This window comes from Macaca fascicularis, chromosome 8 (assembly GCF_037993035.2).
Source record: "Macaca fascicularis isolate 582-1 chromosome 8, T2T-MFA8v1.1".
Taxonomy (NCBI): Eukaryota; Metazoa; Chordata; class Mammalia; order Primates; family Cercopithecidae; genus Macaca; species Macaca fascicularis.
The window spans coordinates 141,690,428-141,712,977 of record NC_088382.1 but is presented as its reverse complement, the minus strand read 5'-3'; the positions used below and the strand labels follow the sequence as shown (position 1 = coordinate 141,712,977).

At 43.5% G+C, this 22,550-nt stretch overlaps 1 protein-coding gene across 1 annotated transcript in view; it reads left to right on the top strand.

Moving 5' to 3' along the window:
* HHLA1 (HHLA1 neighbor of OC90) overlaps window positions 1–17,525 on the top strand; it is a 44,894-nt gene extending 27,369 nt beyond the window's left edge. Inside the window, exons 12-17 of the mRNA XM_005564089.4 lie at window positions 1,130–1,375; window positions 2,561–2,629; window positions 2,997–3,071; window positions 7,611–7,764; window positions 13,291–13,373; window positions 14,983–17,525. Of these exons, the coding sequence (XP_005564146.3) occupies window positions 1,130–1,375; window positions 2,561–2,629; window positions 2,997–3,071; window positions 7,611–7,764; window positions 13,291–13,373; window positions 14,983–15,026 (671 nt within the window). The 3' untranslated portion in view covers window positions 15,027–17,525. The remainder of the gene's footprint in view (window positions 1–1,129; window positions 1,376–2,560; window positions 2,630–2,996; window positions 3,072–7,610; window positions 7,765–13,290; window positions 13,374–14,982) is intronic.
* Window positions 17,526–22,550: the final 5,025 nt, after the last annotated feature.

Here is a 22,550-nt window from a genome sequence, read left to right as displayed (position 1 = left end):
ACTGACTTTAATTTCTACTATGTTAATAAACAGGTAAGAACATCCAACAATTTTTTAAAAGGCCAATGAGGGAAGATCCTTCCTTCCTTCCTTCCTTCCTTCCTTCCTTCCTTCCTTCCTTCCTTCCTTCCTTCTTTTCTTCCTTTTCTTTCTTTCTCTCTCTCTCTTTTCTTCTTTCTCTTTCTTTCTCTTTCTTTCTTTCTTTCTTTCTTTCTTTCTTTCTTTCTTTCTTTCTTTCTTTCTTTCTTTCTTTCTTTCTTTCTTTCTTTCTTTCTTTCTTTCTTTCTTTCTTTCTTTCTCCTTTCCTTCTTTCCGTCTTTCCTTCTTTTGAGATAGACTCTTGCTCTGTTGCCCAGGTTGGAGTGCAGGGGCTCGATCTCTGCTCACTGCAACCTCCGCTTTCCAGGTTCAAGCGATTCTCCAGCCTTAGCCTCCAAGTAGCTGGGATTACAGGCACCTGCTACGATGCACAGTTAATTTTTTTGTATTTTTACTAGAGCTGGGGTTTCACCATGTTTGCCAGATTGGTCTCAGACTCCTGACCTCAAGTGATCTGCCTGCTTCTGCCTCCCAAAGTGCTGAAATTCCAGGCACGAGCCAAGGATTTGTCTTAACTAATAACAATCCTGTGATGTTGGAGGGCAGGTATTATTATTAATACTGGTATTCTCATTTTCATGAGGAGGCTAAAAGGAGTTAAGCAATTTGCCCCAAAGTTCACACTATGGAGGAGACAGAGGCACGACTAATCTGTTTGGATCTCCTCACCTCAGACCCCGCAATCTTTTCACTATGTCACATGATTAGAAATGTATTAAATCAATTTGAGAGACAGCTAACTGACCCCCAAACACACATGGCTGGAGTTCCTAGAGATTCAGAGGGGTGTGTGTGTGTGTGTGTGTGTGTGTGTGTGTGTGTGTGTGTGTTCATTGGTGCTTAGGAAAACAATGCTTATTTAGGTCCATTTATTTCAGTTCAGAGTAAAGTTTAAGCCCCTGGATTATCTATATTACAGGTGCACATTGCATTTGCCCTTTGATAAGGTTTCAATGTCTCGACAATTTCATATCTGAATCAAAGTGGTCAAGCATGTCAGTACCCTGTTACTATCACTTTGAATGTGCAGCTACCAGGAGGGTGGCCAGAACTCAGTGGGTGACCATTGACAGACAGACATGGGCTTCCATATCGTCCGTGCCCTGGGCTCAGATCATCGGTGAGAAAAAACCTGGAGGGTCTCCCTGGGAAACTCGTGCTCCCCCACCGACTACTGCAGGGGCCGAGGAAGCCATGGACACTACGAGCCTTTTGGCGCCTCCTGCTGGGATAATGGCCACAACTGGCAGCCCACCCCAGGACAGCCCTACCTCAGGTAAGACAGGGTGCCCACTTCTACCTCTCCTGTTTTAAATTAAAGTTAGCATTGTCTGTTTTGATAACCTTTCTCAATTTTTGGAATATAACACACATACAGAAAACTAAGAAAACATAAGCAATATAATTAATGATCATCAAGCAAACTCTTCCTTCTCCTTTCCTTTGCCCTACCTCTTTGTTCCCATCTGTAGATGAGTGAAAGTTCCTTCTTTCATTCCCCAGTTCCTCTCTCTGTTATGTAATCCCACTCCCCGATTTCTTCTCTTTTTCCCTGTTTCATTGTCCATTAACAAGCAGTATGACAACTACAATGCATGGACCCGGGCCTGAAATTCCAGGCATGTGCCCTGCCTGCTGCTCAGCCTCCCCTTACCCCTCCACCTTCCTGCTCTGGACTCCAGCCACAGCGCACTGCTAACTGCCCATGTCTCCTGGTCTTTATATATCCTCTTTGTTGTGCCTGCAAAGCCCACTCTCCTCCAGACCTGCTGTGCTGCTTGACTCAGAGTAGATGTCACCTGCCCCAGCTGAACTGGGTGTCCATCACCTGTGCCTCGGCTGTTTCTCAGCCTCACCTCTTTCCTTCCACTTAGCCATATGAGGGAACTTGCCTGCTGGAGCTTCTCTCTCACTCGTCTCCTACAAGGAGACTGTATTGCTGGTTTTGCCAGAGGCCAGAATCTTAACAGCAAGGATCAAGTCCTGAAGTGACCCTTAAACTAAGGCTTCATGAACATGATATGAAAATTGTTGAACTGAGCCCATACTCTCTCACGAAAATGACAGGCAATTTATCTGGAGTGGGATGGAGCAAGGTGTACACTAAGACTCAAATGAATGAGAAGCAACTCATTTTTTCTTTGCCCAGGAGCACCCACATTGGACACTTCCTGTACAACACCATCGCTCTCCCGTTCCGTGTCACCATACCTTACCAATGTTAGCTGGTTTCCAATGGTACCCATCATGCTGTATCACAGCCATGATGAAATTTTCCATTTCCTTTTTCACACTCCATTGTGGGTTCTATTTCTTACTCCTCTCTGCTTCTTAAAGCCCTACCTGGTACCTGGCTTAACCGACATTGGTTGGATAGGGCAGGATTGGTGGCCCTGGTCCTCTTCTCCCTCAGGGCCCCCTAGAAGAGATGCAGGCTTACCTCTCTCTCATCTCCTTCCAGGAGCATTCACCCATGGCACACAGACTCCGAGTCCAACCAAGGCAACAGCCCCCAGAGATCCACAAACAGGTGAGAATGCACAGCGGGAAAGAGAAACTCTATACAGAATTGGGGGTTCGGGGGGCAGGGGATGGGAGGGGCGGGAAGCTTGGTGACAAGGGCGTGGTGGGATGGAGTACCAGTAAGCAATCTAAGCAAGTTATTGTGCTTTGTTGTTTCCTGCAGGAAAAGAGTCAGGAGAACTAGTTTATAAGCCTTGCCATGCTGCTAAATTGCCGTGTGTGGTCTTGCATAAATCACTTCCCCTTTTTTGGCTATCATTTCCCTATAGATTTCAAGAATGATTTATCTTTAAGATGTTATAAATTTCTTGCTGTGTGTATCACCCATGGTAATTCCATTCTGACTTCTGGAAGGCCATTCTTGCCCTTTGCAGGTGATCTTTCTGCAGAGTGGCCATTCACCCCTGGGGAAGAGCCAGTCCTGGTCCCAAGACCACATCAAGTTTCAAGTGAGTACCAGTGCCCAGTTATTACTATTGCTTGTGTTTATTTTGAACAAGGTCTTGTAGTAGAATAAAGAGAGGTTTGTTTGGTAAATTTAGAATCAGACTCCTGGGATTCAAATCTTAGCTCAGCCATTTACTGGTGAGGTGGCCTCCAGTACTCAACTTCCAGGATTCAGTTCCCTCAACTGTAAAGCAAGAATAATTGCAATTTTTGTGGGCACTAAAAATGCCTGTTTCTTTTTTCTTTCCCACAGGGTTTTGTATTAAGTAAGATAATGTTTGTGGAAGTGGTTTGGAAGTAAAGAGCTCTGTAGAACTTAATTCAATCAACTTTTATCGAGTGACTGTTTATTGGGCAGCATGCTGGGCACTTTGCAAACAGAAGCTGCTCTTGCAATGAGCAGGGTTGACAGCAGTGAAGGAGGAAGGAATAAAAAAGATGACTCCAAAATGCAACTTCATTTGCTGGGTGTGATGTCCTGTTGTTCTGTGTTAAGGGATACCCTACCCTTTCCATCCCTGCACAGTTAATTCTCATGGATCTAGAGAAAGACCATTTCCTGGGTCTGTGGCTCTGCTTCCAGAACTCCTGACAGAGGCTGAGGACTTGAGTTACTGTGGTTTTTGATGCATTTTTCCAGCTTTTGGACATCTCACTCTCCTCTTTTCTGTTGAGCCAGTTTCCATGAGAAAGAAATGGATACAAAGTGAGTGCTTCAAAGCTGCTTGAGTCCTCAGGCTCCTCCCACTCCTGAATACCTTTGTACACCAGCTCCTGGGCCATCCAGTCATATGTCAACAGGGCATTATTAAACTGCTGGACCCTGCCCCCTCTCCTTTTTCATGTCACCTTAGATCTGCCCCAGCCTTACTCTCAGCCTGCAATGAATAGTGAATGAACCTTTCAGACACAAAGATGTGATTGTGCTACTAAGGAAATTATATCCCTTTTCTCCCAGGAGTTCTAAAGAAACACAGTGGTGCAGATGGAGGCAGTTGTGAGACCGAGTTTTAGAAAACAGGATGACTATATATATATCTATATCTATATTGGTGTCTGTTTCCATATCTATATCTATATCTGTATCTATATCCATGTGTCTATAGCTGTCTGTATAGGTATATCTATCTGTCTCTCTTGTTAGCTCTACTTACCTAATAGTTATTTACCATATCTATCTATCTATTAATCTACCCACTCCTCTGTCATCTATCTAATAGATATTTATCCAAGCTATCTATCCATCCATCCTTTCATCAACCCGCCTATCCATCCATACCTATTTATCTTTCTATCTAGTTATCATTATTTCTTAACTTCTGTATCATAGATATTTGTCTATCCATCTGTCATCTATCTATCTACCTATGTAGTGAAAAATACAATTGTAAATTAAAGGGATTCTGGCATTTCTCAGTAACTTATTCTGTTCATCCAAAAAAAAAATCATGCCACAGAATATTTGGCATCCACTCATTCATCCATTTAATAAATATTTATTGAGCTCCTACTGTACTGCTAGGCACTATGCGAGGCCTATTTTTACTTTCTCTTCACAATAATTCTGCAGGAGAGGCAATATCTCATTAAGGAATTATGGTGAGTTCTACATATAAAAGGAGACTACATGTGACCCCGATCTAATTTCAAAGCTTGTGCTTATTCCACACCTCTGTGTCACCTTTCCCAAGATATACCACATGTGAAGAAAAGAAAAAAGCTGCAATTGAGAAAAAAAGTGGCTAGATTCTTAAGAGAAGTAGAAACTATGTATATCCAGAGAGGAAGAGATTACCTTCAGGTGAGGGGATGGTTCAAGAGTTTATTGATTGGGAATGTGGCATCTGAACAAGGTGCCTTCTAAGCAAAGGCATAGCTCAAGCAAAGGCACTATACCTTAAAAGGACTGATGCTGAAGGTGCTGAAGGTGAGGGTAGTGTGGAATGAGGCTAGAGAGGTATCAAAGAGTAAGATTAACAGGGCTTTGTCACCAAGTCAGGGAGTGTAGAATTCTGAGGCAAGTAGAGTAATGTGATCAGATTTGTGTTGCAGAAAGGTTTCTCTGACTGCAGAATGGGGAGGAACGGGAGAGGTTAGGAGCAGGGAAACTTGTGAGGTGACTGTTGTGCTAATGATGGCCAGTGATGATGGTGACTGGAAAGTGGAGGTGACTGTGTGGATAGGGAGACTTGGATGATATTTAGGAGATAGAACCCAAGAGGATGGTGGAGTGAGCACAGGAGGGAACCAAAAATCATGCCCAAGTTTGAGCAACTAAGTGGATATCCCAAGTATCATTTCCTGAGTTAGAGAAGGACGGATGGGATGGGACGGGGCAAGGGGCATGGAAATCAAGCCTTGGGAATGTTAATTATGTTCAAGCAGTGAAGTGTGATGGTTATGAGCACAGGCTTCAGAGTCAGACCTTGCTGGAGTTACTCTCTGTTGCATAACTGATACAACTGCAGAATTATTCAGACCCTCTGTGTCCTCTTCTGTATACTTCTGATGTCTACTTTACAAGATTTATGAGAATTAGATAAAATAATGTATGCAAAGATCTTAGGAGAGTGTCTGATACGTAGCAACTGCTCAATAACTGATAGAGAAAAAGTCGGGGCACATTGATCAAATTGATCAATGTTCTGGAGGGTTTATGTTCTAGTTAACTCAGAATAAAGTATTTTCTTTCTACCTTTTTAAAAAGTCGTCTGCTAACATTATGAGCCCCTTCTTCACTTAAATAAATATATTACTGGCCAGATGTGGTGGCTCACACCTGTAATACCAGCACTTTGGGAGGCTGAGGTGGGAAAATTACTTGAGCCCAGGAGTTTCAGACCAGCCTGGGCAACGTAGCAAGAAATCTCTACAAGAAACAAAAAATAAAAATAAGTAATTACTGATAAATTATAATTTTGAAAAATGTTCAAACACGACAGAATAATATTAAATGAGCACATGTCAACATGTGAAAGATATTATCGAACTCATTAAATAATGAGGAATCCAGAAAGATGTGAATATTGGTTCAATGCGAAATTTGAGGGAAAAAGATTTATGTAGTCAGTCAAAGGAATTCTCAAATGAATTGATATCCCACAGCAATAAACTCTTTTTTTTTTTACTGGACAAAAATCAATTGCACCTCTACCAGACAAAATTCATTTACATTGCTATGGACAGAAATAATTAGCATTGCTCTTAGACAAGAATTATTTATATTGCTATCAGTTAACATCTACCTCTTGATAGTTGTAAAATCACCCATTCAATAGAAAGTCAATTAATGGTGCACAATTCTTTTTACCCAGACAGTCCCCAGAGAGTCTGCTAGACAATAACCAAAACTGCATTAAAAGAATAGTCAGTAATCCTTTTTGTTTATTTCCAGGTTTTAGATAATTTTTCCTGATAGTGATTAGTGAACCTTTGTTGGAAGGTTATTAGTAATGTTGTAATATAACCTTCTAGTCCCTAGAAAGTAAGCTCTGTGAGAGGAAGGCCCTTTTTCTTCTTATTCATTGTGGTAGCTCTAGTGGCTGTCACTAGTGCTTAGCTTGCAGTGGAGCTCAATACTGTTTTAATAAATAATAATAATAATAATTGCTATTATTTATTGTTTGTTTCATGCCAACAACTTTGCAATATGCAATATACTTTAAATAAATTGTCTCATTTAATCCTTCCAGTCATCCTATGCGATAGGGATGGGTCTTCCTATTTTCCAGTAAAGAAATGTAGGTGTACCTATAGATAGCTTTCTGAGCCTCAGTAGATCCCAACGAGTTGGAATTTTTATTAAAACTAATTTCTTCTCTCCTTCTTTTATCTTTGGCCTTCCTTCTCCTAAAAACTAAAAATTAAACAACACTGAAAAATCTGGTTCACGGAAACATAATTAACTATCACTTGATGGAAACAGAGAACTCACAAACTCAGAGCCTGACTCTCCAGTGACCCAGCATGCCAGTCTCATCTTTCAACCTGCCCTTCCTTCTTTCCTTCTTACACTCATATACACATGCACATGCACACACATGCTCACACACAGGCAAACACATATCCATATGTTCTCACATGCATGCACATATACACACACATGCACACACATGTACCCTGTGCACACACATGCATATACATACTTCATACCCCCATACTCAAAGTTTTCTCCAATCCCCCTCAGCAAGTCATCCCCTTACATCATGCAGAGTCATTGTATGCTCTGTCCCTGACATCAGAAATGTCCTCCACCTGATGCATTTCTGTTCAACATCTTAGATCTCTGTTTAATATTTGCTTTTCAGTGAAACTATCTCTGTTTTCCTCCAGGAACTTGATCACCACCTTCTTTCCACCTGTCTCTTAAAACTCTCACAGTAGCTTTATTGGGTAATGGTGAGGAATGCAATGTTTACCTGACTGTCTCAGAGCTACCTGAGATCAGGACAAGACTATACTCACCTGGTGCAGAGCTTAACAAAGAGAAGATGCTTGCTAAACTCTTACTGATTTGATTGGTCTGGGATTGCATCTTCTAGGGTGTCCTCAGCCGCTCTTCAAGGTGGGAGCCATGGCTGCCGCTCCTCTCACCCTGGCTATTCAGAGGCTCAATCCATGCCTGATGGAGCTGTGCCACTTCTTCCAGCAATGCCTCTGCATGGGCCAGAGGAGTCCCAGGACAGAGGACATAAGGTAACCTGGCCTAGTGGCTTCTTTTCAGGTCCAATGTTTATAGTTTTTATTTTGTGTGGCTTTTCTGCAGGCCACAAGGCAGTCAGGCAATAAGCAATCCACAGACAGGTGGCAGGGGGTACCTCAAGGAAAGGGACTCTCCAGGGAGTCCTTTACTAGACAGTCACATCCTTGAGATTCGTGATGGAATCTCATTCATAGCTGGTCCCCAGAACCAAGTGCAGTGCCTGACACAGTAAGTATAACTGAGTTTAGTTGAATTGAAGTTGAGTTGAGTTGAGTTGAATTAGAGTTGTGATGAGTTGAGATGAGTTGAGCTGTGTTGAATTGAGATGACTTGAGCTGTGATGAGTTGAGATTACTGCAGTTGTGATGAGTTGAGTTGAATTAGAGTTGTGATGAGTTGAGATGAGTTGAGCTGTGTTGAATTGAGATGACTTGAGCTGTGATGAGTTGAGATTACTGCAGTTGTGATGAGTTGAGTTGAATTAGAGTTGTGATGAGTTGAGATGAGTTGAGCTGTGTTGAATTGAGATGACTTGAGCTGTGATGAGTTGAGATTACTGCAGTTGTGATGAGTTGAGTTGAATTAGAGTTGTGATGAGTTGAGATGAGTTGAGCTGTGTTGAATTGAGATGACTTGAGCTGTGATGAGTTGAGATTACTGCAGTTGTGATGAGTTGAGTTGAATTAGAGTTGTGATGAGTTGAGATGAGTTGAGCTGTGTTGAATTGAGATGACTTGAGCTGTGATGAGTTGAGATTATTGCAGTTGTGATGAGTTGAGTTGAATTGAGTTGTGATGAGACGAATTGTGTTGAGATGAGTTGAGTTGAGTTGAGTTGTAATGAGTTGAGATGAGCTGAGTTGTGTTGAGTTGGGATGACTTGAGTTGTATTAAGTTGAGATGACTTGAGTTGTGATGAGTTGAGCTGTGATGAGATGAGTTGAGCTGAGTTGTAATGAGTTAAGATGAGTTGAGCTGTGTTGAGTTTAGATTAATTAAGCTATATTGAGTTGTGTTGTGTTGAGTTAAGTTGACTTGTGTCATGTCAAGTGGAATTATGCAGAGGATCTTGAGTGGTTCTTTAATCCAAATGCCCTCAGCCTGGTGAGATTTGCTAGGAGAGAATAATTAGAAGATATGTCTATCTAAATTCCAGTTCTTTCATAAATCCCTACCAATCACCCACCAGCAAAATAAGTTGGAAAACTTAAACTAAAATGCAGACCCTGTTTTATATTAAGAAGGTCTAGGCATGGACATTTTCTGTCGTACAATGCTGACATACTGTTCTTTCTTCTGGGATTTATTCTTGGCTATAAACCCAGAACTAAATTACCTAGATGAATACTCCTGCTCCAGTGGTCTGGGTACCAATCTCTCATGTCTTTAATGTTATTTTCAAAGACTACTCTCAAGATCCATTAGCTTTTAAAATTTCTGCCTCTGAGTCTCAAGCCCAGGTGGACAGCCATTTTCCATCACCCCTTTCCAGTTGCAATCTTTGATCCCCCAGTCAGTACGAACATTTCCTCCACTCACAGAGGGCAATAAGCAAGACCCACAGGCCCAAAGCACAGGTTTATTCTTAAAAAAACTTGCACAACAATACTTTCTGTATTGTCTAGGATAAGCCCACTTTAGGATATCTTTTACTCACTAACTTAACCAACAACGTGTATTGAGTCTCTGCTGTATATCTGTGATGCTCTGTGCTAAGCCATGGGATCTAGAGATGAATCAGAAATAGCCTCAGAAACTGAGGCTTTCATAGTTGGAAGGAAGAAATGGTCATAAACACAAATCAAAATACAGTATTACAGGTAATAGAACCAAGTCACGTAACCAGGCAAAAACCTGTTAATCATATCCCGTTGGAAAATATCACATTTGAAAACATTCATATTGCAAATAATGGCTGAATGAATAAATGAAAAAGGCATACATTTTCAGAGAGAAGTTTGAGTTTAAATTTAGAGCAATGAAGCACCTGTTTGCTTGGGCTTGTCCCTTCTTTTCTGTGTATTTTCACTGAAGAGTAAATTTTTCCATAAATTCATACACTGAATATAGGCCAAGAATACTAGAGTAGGGGAGGTGGCATTACTTAGTATGTTTGTTGAACATAGGCTCTGTGATTAAAAAACAAAAAAACACTGGTGGGAAAGTTGGCAATGTAAAAAGACAAATTTCAAAGCAGCTGCCAAGTGCTGTAGCAGGCTTGAATAACATGCTATGGGATCCCAGGAGAAATAATTAATAGGGTTTTATGGAGGAATAGGAGTTTCCCAGGCAAAAGAAATAGCACCTGCAAAGATGGAGTGACGGGCAGCCTGGAGCATCTAAGGACCACTGAGATGTTCAATGTAGCTGCAGAAAAGATAGGAGACCAAGTCTCTGGCATGTCCCTATTCAGGACTACCTTGCCTTTTAAGCACCTGGGTCACCTATTATATGGTCTCTTTGACTTTCACTCTAGAGCTCCATCTGTCCCTTCTCCAAGCTTTCTACTCTCTTCTTGTTCAGAGTAAAGAAAACAGAATTCTTGAAGTCCAGCCCTGTAAATCCTGTCCATTTTTAAACTGAGATACTCTAAACTCCCATTCTCTTCACATCATCTCCCTCCCAGGGTCATCTCTTGAAATCTTTCTTATTTAGGGTCCCCAGAACCATTCTTGGGGCACACTCCTGGTGACTTACAAACTTTGCTACCTCGGGCCCCGCTCAGGTGTCCATGGCTCCTCCTCTATTCAGGCTGCTGCAGACTCCACAGTGCGCACAGCAGCTCTGGTATGCTAGGAATTTAGATAGACATACCTCCAAGGGGCTGGTGTGATAATGGGTGCTTCAGCACTAGTTTCAGCCCATCCTAACCATGGCGTTGCTGCTTATGTCTGCCCTGAAGAACAGAAGCTGAACAAAATAGGCCATCTTAACAACTGATTTTCTTCTAACCATCTAGCCTTTTCCACAAGGAAATGCCTTCTCCAGTCCATGTGAGGAATATATATTCTTGTTATGAACAGGACTTTGACTCCATCCCCTGTAAAGTAATAACCATGGGCATTTATCTATTGCTCGTTTACCACTTGTAGGTGATGCCTCTGCCAGAAAACTTGGGGATGGGACATGTCGTGTTTAAATAGTTTCTCTCCTGATCATACAGGCAAGAGTCCCATTCATCCCGAGAGCCGTGTACCCTCTCAGAGTGAATTCAGGCACAGAATGGCAGCTTTTTGGCTCATGAAGGTGTGGGTCATGTTTCTGTGGTTGCTGCAACTTAAATCCTGGTCTCACACTTGGCAGTTTCACAGAGCACCTTAGTTTGGATGATGTTGTCCATGTAGCAATATGAACTTCTGAAGCAGATCATGTCCCAAAGTTGCTTGATATCTTCTATCACAGAAGCTTTCTAAGAAGTTTTGTTGCTGTTTTTAGAAAGTATGACTCGCAGATTGTTACACTAGCTAAGAAGGAATAGTATTTGACCACAGAACCAGGGCCCCCAAAGCTAGTAGGTAGCTTAGTGTGGTATAGAGAGGGCAGGGCTTGAAGCCAGGCAGGCCTGGGTTTAAATTTAGTCTCTGCCACTTACAAGCTATGTGGTCTTGAGCTAGTCATTCAATCTCTGAACCTCAGTTTGTTCATCTGCAAAATGGGTATAGTCCTGCCTACATTCTAGGCCACATGTTGCACAACTCCAGGAGCACCATTCATATAAAAGAGTAGCAGCATTATTACTTATATTGACAGTGTTGTGAGAACAAAATGAAATGAAATGAAATAATGTATCAAATTGTTCCTGCACGGTACCTGGAATGCTGAGCTCGGTGGTTGCTGATTAAGGCACTGTTGCGCTTGCTGTCTTGTCCACTCCCACAGCCAAGTGGGAATCCCATTGCTAGCACACTTGACGTGTTGTAACTGTGCTAACCAGATATCTAGTGGCCATGTCAGCTGTTGAGTTGGCCAACCTTGACATCCTGTCTCTGAAACTTTTGAAAGGTCTCCATAAGAGTACAGGTTGTAGGCTCACAAAAAGCATCCTGGATGTGTTCATCACTCACCTCTTCACACTTGGTTCCATTTCCTGCCCTTTCTCTAGTTGGCTCTTTAATGAAAGGGGACTGACTTGTGCAAACTACCTTTCCCAGAACACGTTGCCTGTGAATTCCTGTGAATTCATCTCGTAGAAGATACTGAGAGGAGGTTGGAGGGCAGTAGAAGGGAGAAACCAGGGAATTTCTCCCCCTGCCTTTCTGCTTTGGGCAATATTTCCAGGAGTGGCTCTATCTCCTCTGTGGTTCCGGTTTCCACAAGGAGTCCTCATGACAGCCTCAGCTCTGTGGTCCCAGCTGCCACCAGAGGCCATTGCCCTCTGTGCTTTGGCCACAATACTTTCTCCGTCCGTCCCTTCAGGCCTAGCAACTCCCTGTGGCTGCTAATGCGGGGTTACCACACCTTCCCCTATTGGTTCTTTCAGCCCCTTATCACTGATTCACCATATTAAAGTCCCTCTATATAACCACTAAGTCCTGTGTTCCTGGCAGGGTCCTGACTCAAATATTGATCTTATTGCCTACCAGAATGGCAGTGTGTTCTGGCAGAAAGTGAGTTACCTGGGTTAAAATCCAACACTACCACCAGAAAGCCCTTGGGGAAGTCATTTAATCTCTGTGCCTCAGTTGCCTCAGCTTTGCACTTTCCTATAAATTGGGGGTGATAGGCCTTGGAAAATCTCTGCCACAAGCTTGACTTGAGCAATCAGTTGCACAAGTCTCTAGGGTGTGCTAAAATCACAGAATGATAGAGACGGAAGAGAAATTAGAGAATGTTTAGCCCAACCTCCTCACATATCAGGTGAGAGATTGAAAGAGAAGTGAATTCCCAGAGTCATACAATGAGCTAGTTGGCACAGCCTGCACTGAAAACTCTTCTTGCTATTAATTGGGTGAGTGATCTTTTCACCACAGCCCTTTGATGCAGCTCCTGCCGCCCCTGACCAAGAACAGAATGTTATTTTGCAAAGTGTTTACTGCACTAGTAATGATAGCAGCACTCCATTCTCTCTCTCTTCATCTCCCACTAAAATAAATAAGTAAACAAACAGACAAGTGTCACCATGTATTGAGCACCTCTTGTATGCTGGGTACTGTTCAGGAACTTTACATATGTTATCTTATCCTCATATAACCTGCGAGTATAGGTTCTATCATTGCCTTTCATTTATATATGAGAAAATTAAGTCCAGAGAATTAAGTTATCACCCTGAAGTCATACATCCTAGTACGTAGTGGGGCTAGGGCTAAAAATAAGTCTTGCTGGCCCTAAAGTCTGACCTTCTTCCTACCCAGCCTTCTTTCCTATCTCTCCTCTGACACCCTTTAAAGATGGGCAGAAGGTTCCTTCTGTGAATAATTGGCCATATAGTTCATGGTTACGTGCTTACCTTTAAAACTCTGGTTGTCTTCTAATAGCCGTCACAGGATAGTCATTGCTCCTTGCTCTGATTTAAATCTTTAGATACTGTCTTGAAAACTATTCCTGGTTTCTGAAGAATGCAACATATATCTGTCAGAGGGTGAAAAGGGTGTCCCACTCGCACAGTAAGTACACAGCTTGACTAGGTTGTAATTTTGCAGTGAATGCATTACACAAAAGGGTCCCGTAACTCCAAGTGATTCCCAGATGTCCTCGAAATGCTGTAGCTCATCTAGACCTCATTAATTTGGGCAAAGAGCATCTAGGATTTTTCTTATTCTTTCTCAGCTAACAGTGTGATGTTTGCAATAAGGTCAAGGGAAAAACACAGCAGGAGTCAGCCTGACCAAGCATTGTTGCTCTCTGTGTAAATTCGGGCAAATCTCTTAGCCACAGAGCTCCTACATAAGCTAAAAAGACAAATAAAAATAAAACAAAGGACAGCCCCCATACAAATTCTGAAATTATTGACCGAAGGAAAAATGCATACAAATAATTCATGCAAAAGAAGGCACTGTGAAGTACTAGAATGTATGTTTCATCATGGTACCTCTCTTCTTGTCCCTGGTAGCTTCAAGGCTTCATTTATTCCCAGATATTCCAGGTATCAGCTTTGTTTTTTTCTCTCACCTCTGCAAACAAAGTCCCAAAACCAATAGTTTGGCCATTTTATCATGCCATCTACCTGAACTACCTCAAGGGACTCTGGTCTTCTAAATATCATGGCATTACATTAAACTGTGTGGAAAATCCCTTCTTACTATAACCCAGATATAAGCCGGGTGCTCATAGGGCTCAGTCTTGGCAATGCTTTACATTTGAACAAGCAAACAAAACAGTGTATGTAACAACCCAATATTTCCATTTGTGTCCTGAAGAATACCAGCTGGGATACCTGGGATCCATGTCAACACTTCTTAGAAACCCTTCTTATTCTTTCTGCCCTCCACTATTTGTCACTTCTCACAAGCCATCATCTTAAAACTTCTCTTTTTATTTCATTTTTCAACTTATCACTCAGTAGCTCTCCTAAAATTAGGCTTTCTGGCTCTTCTCTGTGTTTCCATTTACCTCTTCTGCTTATTTTGCTTTCCTTCTGCCTCCATTATTTTTTTCTTTCTCAAACACAGGGTCCTTGTTTCTTATGCAAGTCCACCATCTCACCTTTCCTGTCTTCTCTTTCTATCATCACCTTCATCCTGCATTACATGACAAAAAAAAAAAAAAAAAAGAAAAAATACAGGCATTAGGAATGGAGATGGGGGTTGGTCAGAAATCAAAGACAGAAATCCCTTTATCTGGTATAAGGAGAGGAAATAGGACATCTTGCAAACACATAATTCAATAGTTCTTTTGTCCTTGCCACATTAAAGTCTCTGTGCACACAACATATTACATTTACTGAACAACTTATTAAGGAGTTTAAATTAGCCTCGAACAAGCTGTAGAGATGCGTTAGATACAGCTGGGTTTTGGAAAAGAGCACTGGGCAGTGAATGGAGAAATAGGGGCTGCGCCGCACTAGACTTTGCTGCTAACTAGCAATGGGGTCTTGCTCGGGTCCTTTCCACCCTCTGAGGCTCACCCCTAGTGACCCCTGTCCAGTGCCCTGCCCCACACTTGCTCTCCAGAAGAGCCTAGACCGTTGTTGGTGCCGACAGGATTTAATTTATGTCTCTACAGTGTTTATGTCTCAATACCTTGAGTTCCTTCTTCTTCTGCTTTTTTTTTCAGCCTTAAAGCAAAAATGCCTTGAGAATATCTGCAAGTCTGTGTGAGACCTTGAAAATAACACTAGGGCATAACAATGACTTCAGGGAATACACTATCACCCTGGCTCTTCTCCCAAGTGGGCTACATTTGAAGAATTCACCCAGGCTCCCACTAGATCATCAATTAATTGAAAGTGGTTATTCTTGGAAGTAGCATTTTCCCCCTCCTGTGAATATGTGCAAAACATTGAAGGCAGAAGGTTTCTTGTTAGAGGCCTCACAATTAATACAGTAACACCGGACTCCCTGCCTGCTTCAAAGTCATGGAAATCTAGTGTTCATGCTCAAGAAACTCCTACAATGCTTGAGGCAACCCTGACAATTTAAAAACTGGGGATGTGTGGGCACCCTAGCCTGAACCAGTTCAGTCACGGAGACTCTGACATAATACCTGAGGTGACTTAAACTTGAGACTTTTGAAAGACAACAAAAGCATAAATTAAAATTGAATTCATACTGTAGAGAGATTCACATATACTGTTTCTATACAGTTAACTAAAACATGTACAACCAATCAGATCTGCCATAGTATGGGAACTATATAATCTTCCAAGCCCCCTTAAGTGGGCAATAATGAAAACTTTATCATTAGGAGGAGGTTTAGAGAGTTCTTTTCATTGACATCAATCATTCATTCATTGATTCCTCTTCTGTGTGACCCACTGGATTCAGAGGTCCCCATGGGCACCCTCAGGTTCAATGATTCACGAGTAGAACTCAGAGGTCGGGAAAACTGTTATATGCACGTTTAGCATTTATTACAGCAAAAGAATGCAGATGAAAAGCAGCAAAGGTGAGAGGCACCTCTAGAGAGATTCCAAGAGAGCCCAGGCACAAGCTTTCAGTGGGGTTGCACAGTCAGCATCTAATCCTCCCAGCAACAATGTTTAACAACACATATGGAGTATTGTCAGCCAGGAAAGCTCATCCAAGTTTTGGTGTCCAGGGGATATGTGGGGGTATGGAGTACGTATGGAGTGCCTTCATGGCCTGCATGGCTAAACTTAGTTATTCAGTCTCCAGTCCTTCTAGAGGTCAAGCTGGTACTGCATGACCTAAGGCCCCGCCATAAATCACATTGTTAACATAAACTATCTGTCATGGCACAAAGCCTCAGGTACAAGAGACACTCATCAGGCATGATATTCCAAGGGTCTAGAGGGGATTCCCCAGGAGCTGGTCAAGGACCAGGCCTTCCTTTGAAAGGTGCAGGGTTTGAGCTTATCTGTGGAGTCAACTTTCTTCTGCATCCCCACATACTGAGGTGGCACCTTCATTGCATCAGGTTCCTTTTTCACTATGTTCAGGTTTGCGGTTGCTCCGGTATCCCTGTCTATGCTGAGTCTCCATGTAAAGCACGTGTGCTCTCTCTAGTGGCCCTGCACAGACTCATTATTCCTCATTACCAGGGACAACTTTTCTCCTGATGTGCTTAGTGCTCCTTCTCCACTCTCTTGCCTTAGGACTCTGTTGGGCCATCAGTTTTTTTACCCTTTTGTGATCCATGGCTGCCCTTGGGTGAGGAAAGTCACTTTCTGTTCATCTAAGTAGAAAACAGTTTCCCCCATTGGAAGACCCCTGAGTGCCCTGGCACTCCTGTGAACCACAGGGTACCTGGGGGGGTAGAACTTGGACATTGGAGAGAGGAGCAGCTAGACATTTCTCTTTCTAATCATATGCAGAAAGATTTCTTTTTATTCTCCAGAACACTTGAAAGACTCTCCAAGTTATGCAAATGTCAGGCTCACAAATATATGTCGTCATGACTTTTGCAAAGATGAAGAGGATACAGCAAATTTTCTGAGAGGCAAAGGGACTTCCACCTGAATAGAAACCAAGCAAACTCACTGAGTATGGGTTAACTTGATTGAACCCTTGCATGGATATTAATTAAGGACTTTGACAGGGAAGGGTCCTCAAGGTTCCCCAAAAAGTAACTTATCATCAAGGAAGGTGAAGAATGGATGGATGGCTTGGGCCCAAGACTGGGGCTATTCACTTGTGGGGAAACCCATGTGGACCCAGTTACCCCATACTTTGGGAATAATAACTGAGCATGACTATAAACTTTAAGAAGCTCAAATGCGGAATACCTCTGAGGCTTATGCAGGGATCTTACCTAGCATCAAGAACAAAGGCTCAGAGGACTCCCTGGGGCCAGTTTTCTACAGTCACACCATCAGCCACAACAGCAGCAATGGCAGGAGGAAAACAGGGCCCAGGAGTGGCTGACCACTGCCTGGAGTCCAACTGGTCTCCTGGAGTTCATAGGAGGTTTGACCCCTTCTGAGCTGAATGTGTCCTGATTTAGGGGATAGCTAGGGCAATAAGAAAGCCTCAGGGGGTGCTACTGATCTGGAGCTCCTACTAATTTGTGCATATGTGGCCACCAGTGGTTAACAGATGAGGTGAAAGAGATGGGACAGTGACTGTATCTGCTCTGATGAAGGAGATTGTGCAGTTACATGCGTAACGTCATTCAACTGCATTCTTCCAGGTAGCAAAGGTGCAGGCGCATTTCTGTTTATTTCATTCATGCCCAGAAGACCAGCTAAGTTATCAAGAGAAAGAAAAAGAGGGACAGAGAGAAGGAGGGAGGGAGAGGGAGAAGATGAGGGAGAGGGAAAGGAAGGAAGGGAAGGGAAAGAGGAGAGGGAAACGGGGAGGAGGAGGGAGAGAGAGGAGAAAGATTGTGTTTGTTTCTTGGCCCCAGTGCATGGCTCTAAGTGTTTGTGTGTGTGTGTGTGTGTGTGTGTTTGTTTGTGTGGCTCCCTATTTCTGCACAGGTGCACTAGTGCTGTGGGTTTGTGTGAAGGAGACATTTAGGTGCTATCATAATGAAATCTAAAATTTTAAACTCTCATTTGGAACAGACTTTTTCCTCTTATGTCTGGGTTCTTGTGAAAACTTCACTCTCATCTTATTCCACCAACAGAATGGTAAAAGCCAAGGTTCCAGGGATATTGAAGGCCAGTGGTTTTCAATCAGGTGTAATTTGGCCCCCAGGGTACACTTGGCAATGTCTGGAGACACTTTTGGTTGTCACAACAAGGTAGGGAGTGCTACTGGTATCTGTTGAGTAGAGACCTGCAATATTGCAATGCTCGGGATAACTCCTACAAAAAAAAATAATAATTTGGCCCAAATGTCAACAGTGCTAAGATTAAGATACTCTGTTGTAAGCTATGGGGAAAAAATGATCCTCCTCAGAACCCCATGAAATGTCTCAAACAAGATACCTATGCTGATTGTTATGCCTTTGCATTGCCCAGGCATCATAACAATCTCAGTTATGCTCTTGAGCATAATAACAATCTCAGTCATGCTCTTGAGCATAATAACAATCTCAGTCATGCTCTTGAGATGCTGAAAAGATGGATTTTGCTACACTGAGCCATAGATGCCCATAGGCTTACTCATTTTGGAGATGGTGGGTCTTTGGTGCTAATGAGAAAAGATTACAGACAATGCATCTTCATTCCTCAAATCACATGAGATGCTGAACAACAGTTAATGATCTACAAACACAAGCCTCAATGCACGAGAGTAATTACTTATTTGAAGAAGCCCTTCAGTGGGTTCTTCCATAGAGACTCAAATGCACCCTGATTTAATCATTTGAAGAGTCCTGCTTCTTCAGGAGGTGGCCACAGAGAGAGCAACTCAGAGGGTTCACAGCCAGGCTAACCTGCATCCCAGAATGCTCCCATCACACATGACCCTCTACAATGCCTCAACCTCAATGACACCGTTTTTTCTCATCTGTAAAGTGGAGCTAATTCATCATTGCACCTGGGATTATGAAAGCAGCAATGGAAGAGCAGCTGCAGGGATGATGAGGGCAAAATCCTAAAAAACATTTGTGGTACATTACACACACTCAATAAATGCCAGTTTTCCTTGTTAAAATCAGGAAAGGAAACACTTGGCAAGGAGATATGAAGAAGCGACAGAAAGAACTAGGACTTAATGAGCCCCCATACCACACACTGTACATGGCTTTCTTCATCCTCACAATCCTAGTAGGATTAAGCCCATTTAACAGATGTGGAAGCTACAGCTGAGCAGTGACAAGCTCAAGGTCACACTGCTACTCAGTAGCAGGGCTGGCAGAAGAACCTAGGGTGTCTGATTATAAAGCCCCACCTCACCCTACCCCACAGCTTGGGCAGAAAAGCCCTAAAGGAAAGAAGCATCAAATTCCCAGGTCTGAGGCCAATAACACATAAGAAGAATCATGCTAGAGATCCTCTTGCTAAAGAATGAACTAGACCAGACAAAGCCAGCCCTTTATCTTGCAGGAGAGCCCACGTGACTTTCATCAGTCTTTCATCCCCTGAGAGTTCCCATGATGACCCTGAGACATAATCCATGGGCCTCCTAGCCTTTGAGGGGAGGTGGGGTAGAACAGGGAACCCATTGTTCTCTAATTAGAGCCTGGGTCTCCTCTGAGGCTCAAGATGGGGCCTCTTAATATGGAGCCTTCACCTGTTCCAAGCTATAGTATTATGATGCCTCCTCCCTTCAGAGGCAGCCCACCTGCCAACATTCATGAAAGGCTTCCTTCTTGATGTGAGGAGTGGGGAGAGGCATCACATGGCTAAGGGTCTTTTCTTGGGGTATAAAGGACTCGGTCTGCACCTGTTCAAACCCTAGCATCATTCATCCAGCTGCACTCCAGTGGAACCTTCACGGTAGGCACCTATTATTCCTGATGGCTGGGGAGACAGAGAGCAGGGGAGGGAGGGAGGAAGATAGCAAGCAAAGGAGGGAAATGAATGGGAGCCAAGAGAAGGAGGGAGGGAGAAAGGGAAGGAGGGGGAGAAGGAGGGATAGAGGAAAAGAGGGAGGGAGGGAGGGAAATGAGTAGGAGACGGAAGGAGGCAGAAAGGGTAGGAGGAAGTAAGGGAGGGAAAAAAAGAGGGAGAAATTGATGGAGGAAGAAAAGAGGGGAGGGAGAGAGGGTAGAAGGGAGGGAGGGGCAGAGGGAAAGAGGGAGGAAGGGAGAGAAGAATGGAGGGGAAATAAGGAGATAAATGATTGGAGGATAAGGTTGCGGGGGGGATGCTCTTAGGGCTGTCTGAGACCTGGATGTTGCTCCAGGATATAGCTAGAAACCCAAATCGCTCTGAGCTTGTCTGTGAAAAGACGCAATGCCAGACAGATAGCACCTGGTGAATTTCCCTGGGGGAAAAAATCCACCACTTCACATTAGTGAGGACACTACAAGCCTGTGTGGTGCAATGACCCTGCCTAGGGCACCCGGTGTGGAAACACAATCAGCATTAATTATGGGCAGTCCTCACGGAGCACGGAGCACGTGCCAGAGATGGTATTCTACCTTTATAAGACTTATCACATTTAACCCTCACGATTCTCTGATGAAAAAACACCATTACATGCATTTCACTGCCCAGGAAAATGAGTGCCCTGGCTCAGGGCACTCGACAAGCAAAAGGCAGAGCCTGAACTCCCTGACCCCAGCCCAGGTCTGTCCGAACAGCAAGGCCTTGGGATCAGACACTGGCTATGCTGCCATGAGACCGGCCATTGGGAGACAGCTTGGGAAGCTGGGACTCCAAACCTGGCATACAGACCAAAGCAAGGCTTCGGGAGCCTTCTCAGGCCCACAAGGACAATACTGACCCACGAGACCATGACAGTCCCAGAGGCTTCCTTGGGCAAATTAGGAGAAGGAGGTCTTTCCTCCAGGTAGACACAGCCCCGCAGCCAAGAGTGTCTGACGTGGCCAACAGGAGGATACTGGATTTCTGAAGCAGCCCTGCCCCATCCCCCCCAGATACCCTAATGTGCATGTACCCTGGATTCGGGTCATCCTCACTGTTGCCCAGGGCTGACCATGTGCTTCTAACTGGCACCTTCTGGCTGGCGCTGACTTCCCTTCTTGGCACTCAGCGGGGGAGCTGTCACCTGCTGTGTTTCACCACAACCCAGCAAGAAGCTGGCCAACCTAAGGGTCCTCCCAAGCAAGTGCTACTGATAATTGTGACAGTTATGCAGTGAATCACCACTGGGCTGCTTAGTTTGTCTCAAGGACTGCCTGGCAGTTTAGGGTGTTGGAGCCAGGACAAGTCAGACTGGCCCACCTGGGTCTGGTCATTGCCAGAGCGCCCCCTTCTGGGCAAGGGCCACCCTGCAAGTGATTCCCCGTCTCTGAGCCCCGGTTCCTGGTCTGGAAAGTGAGGTGCCTTGATAGCCAAAGTCTTAGAGGATTGTCACCTAACATCAAGTGGGGCATGCTCAGTGGAACACTTGACACAAAGAATGACCCAATCCATGACATTTTGTGTTTAAAGGAGTAAGGTCATCAAGTTTATTACTTACTTTTTAAAAAGTTGTGGTAAAACATACATAACATAATATTGACCATGTTAGCCAGTTGAGGAGCATTAAGTCCATTCACACTGATGTGCGATCATGCCACTGTCCACCTCCAGAACTTTTTCATCTTCCCCTTCTGAAACTCTGCCCATTGAACCCCCCAATCACACCTCCTTATAACTTATTGCAAAAATAAATTAGAGCAGAGTCAAAATTATGTCTCTAATAAAGTCATTTTGGCTCATTTGCATTCCATCAACATATTCAAGGAGGTAATGGAACTTGACCCTCAGGCCGTCTTACCTGAGCTGGAGAATGACCCAGGGGAATGCACCCCTGAAACATGAGTCACAAAAGAAAAGCAGAGATCCACTGTGTGAAACTGATCACTCTTCTTCATTCACCAGACAGGGCCTTCCACTCTTACAAGGGATTAGGGAACAGCACAAAGGCCTTCATTGTAGCAGCTACTACTTGTTGAGTTTTAACCCCGAGCCAGATGCCATCATTGTAATTCTTCATGCTTTTGAGCAACTTCTCTATGTCAGGTACTCTTGTAAGTGCCTCACAAAGATTAATTCATTTCAGTCTTCACAACAACCTCACAGATAGGTACTGTTATTATGATGACACTGGACTGGGAGTCAGGAGACCTGGGAAGTAGGACATTCTTGCCATGATTTGCCAGCCTCTGAGCCTCAATGGTCTCACCTGTAAAATAAGAGCTTGGACTAGAAGATCGCAGTGCCACTCCAAGTTCAGACATGCTGGCAACCTGTCACAGTGTGATGGTCACAGTAAAATGCCTGACATACTAAGTGGCAGAAAGTGACTACATTGTCCAAGTTCATGTTGGCCCCATTCACGTGGGTATCATTTCAATGAGGTCTCTGGGCTCCTCTGAAGTGCCTTCTGCTAACCACAGAGTTTCCAGGGCGTATCACTTTCCATTTGGAGACCTCTTTTGTCTCCCCCTTAATTTTCAGTCTTGTTTCATGGCCTGAGAAGGAATCATTCAGAACTGAATTTCCACCAAACAGAGAGAGAGAGAGACGGTCTAACCTTGAAAATTAACCGACTTTGGGAATTTGTGTGGCTAAAAAAGGCTCTAAGCAGAGCGTTGTACCAATAAGGCAGTAACCAGATTACTAGAGAATTCTTGACCTGAGTGAGACTCTCAAAGAACTT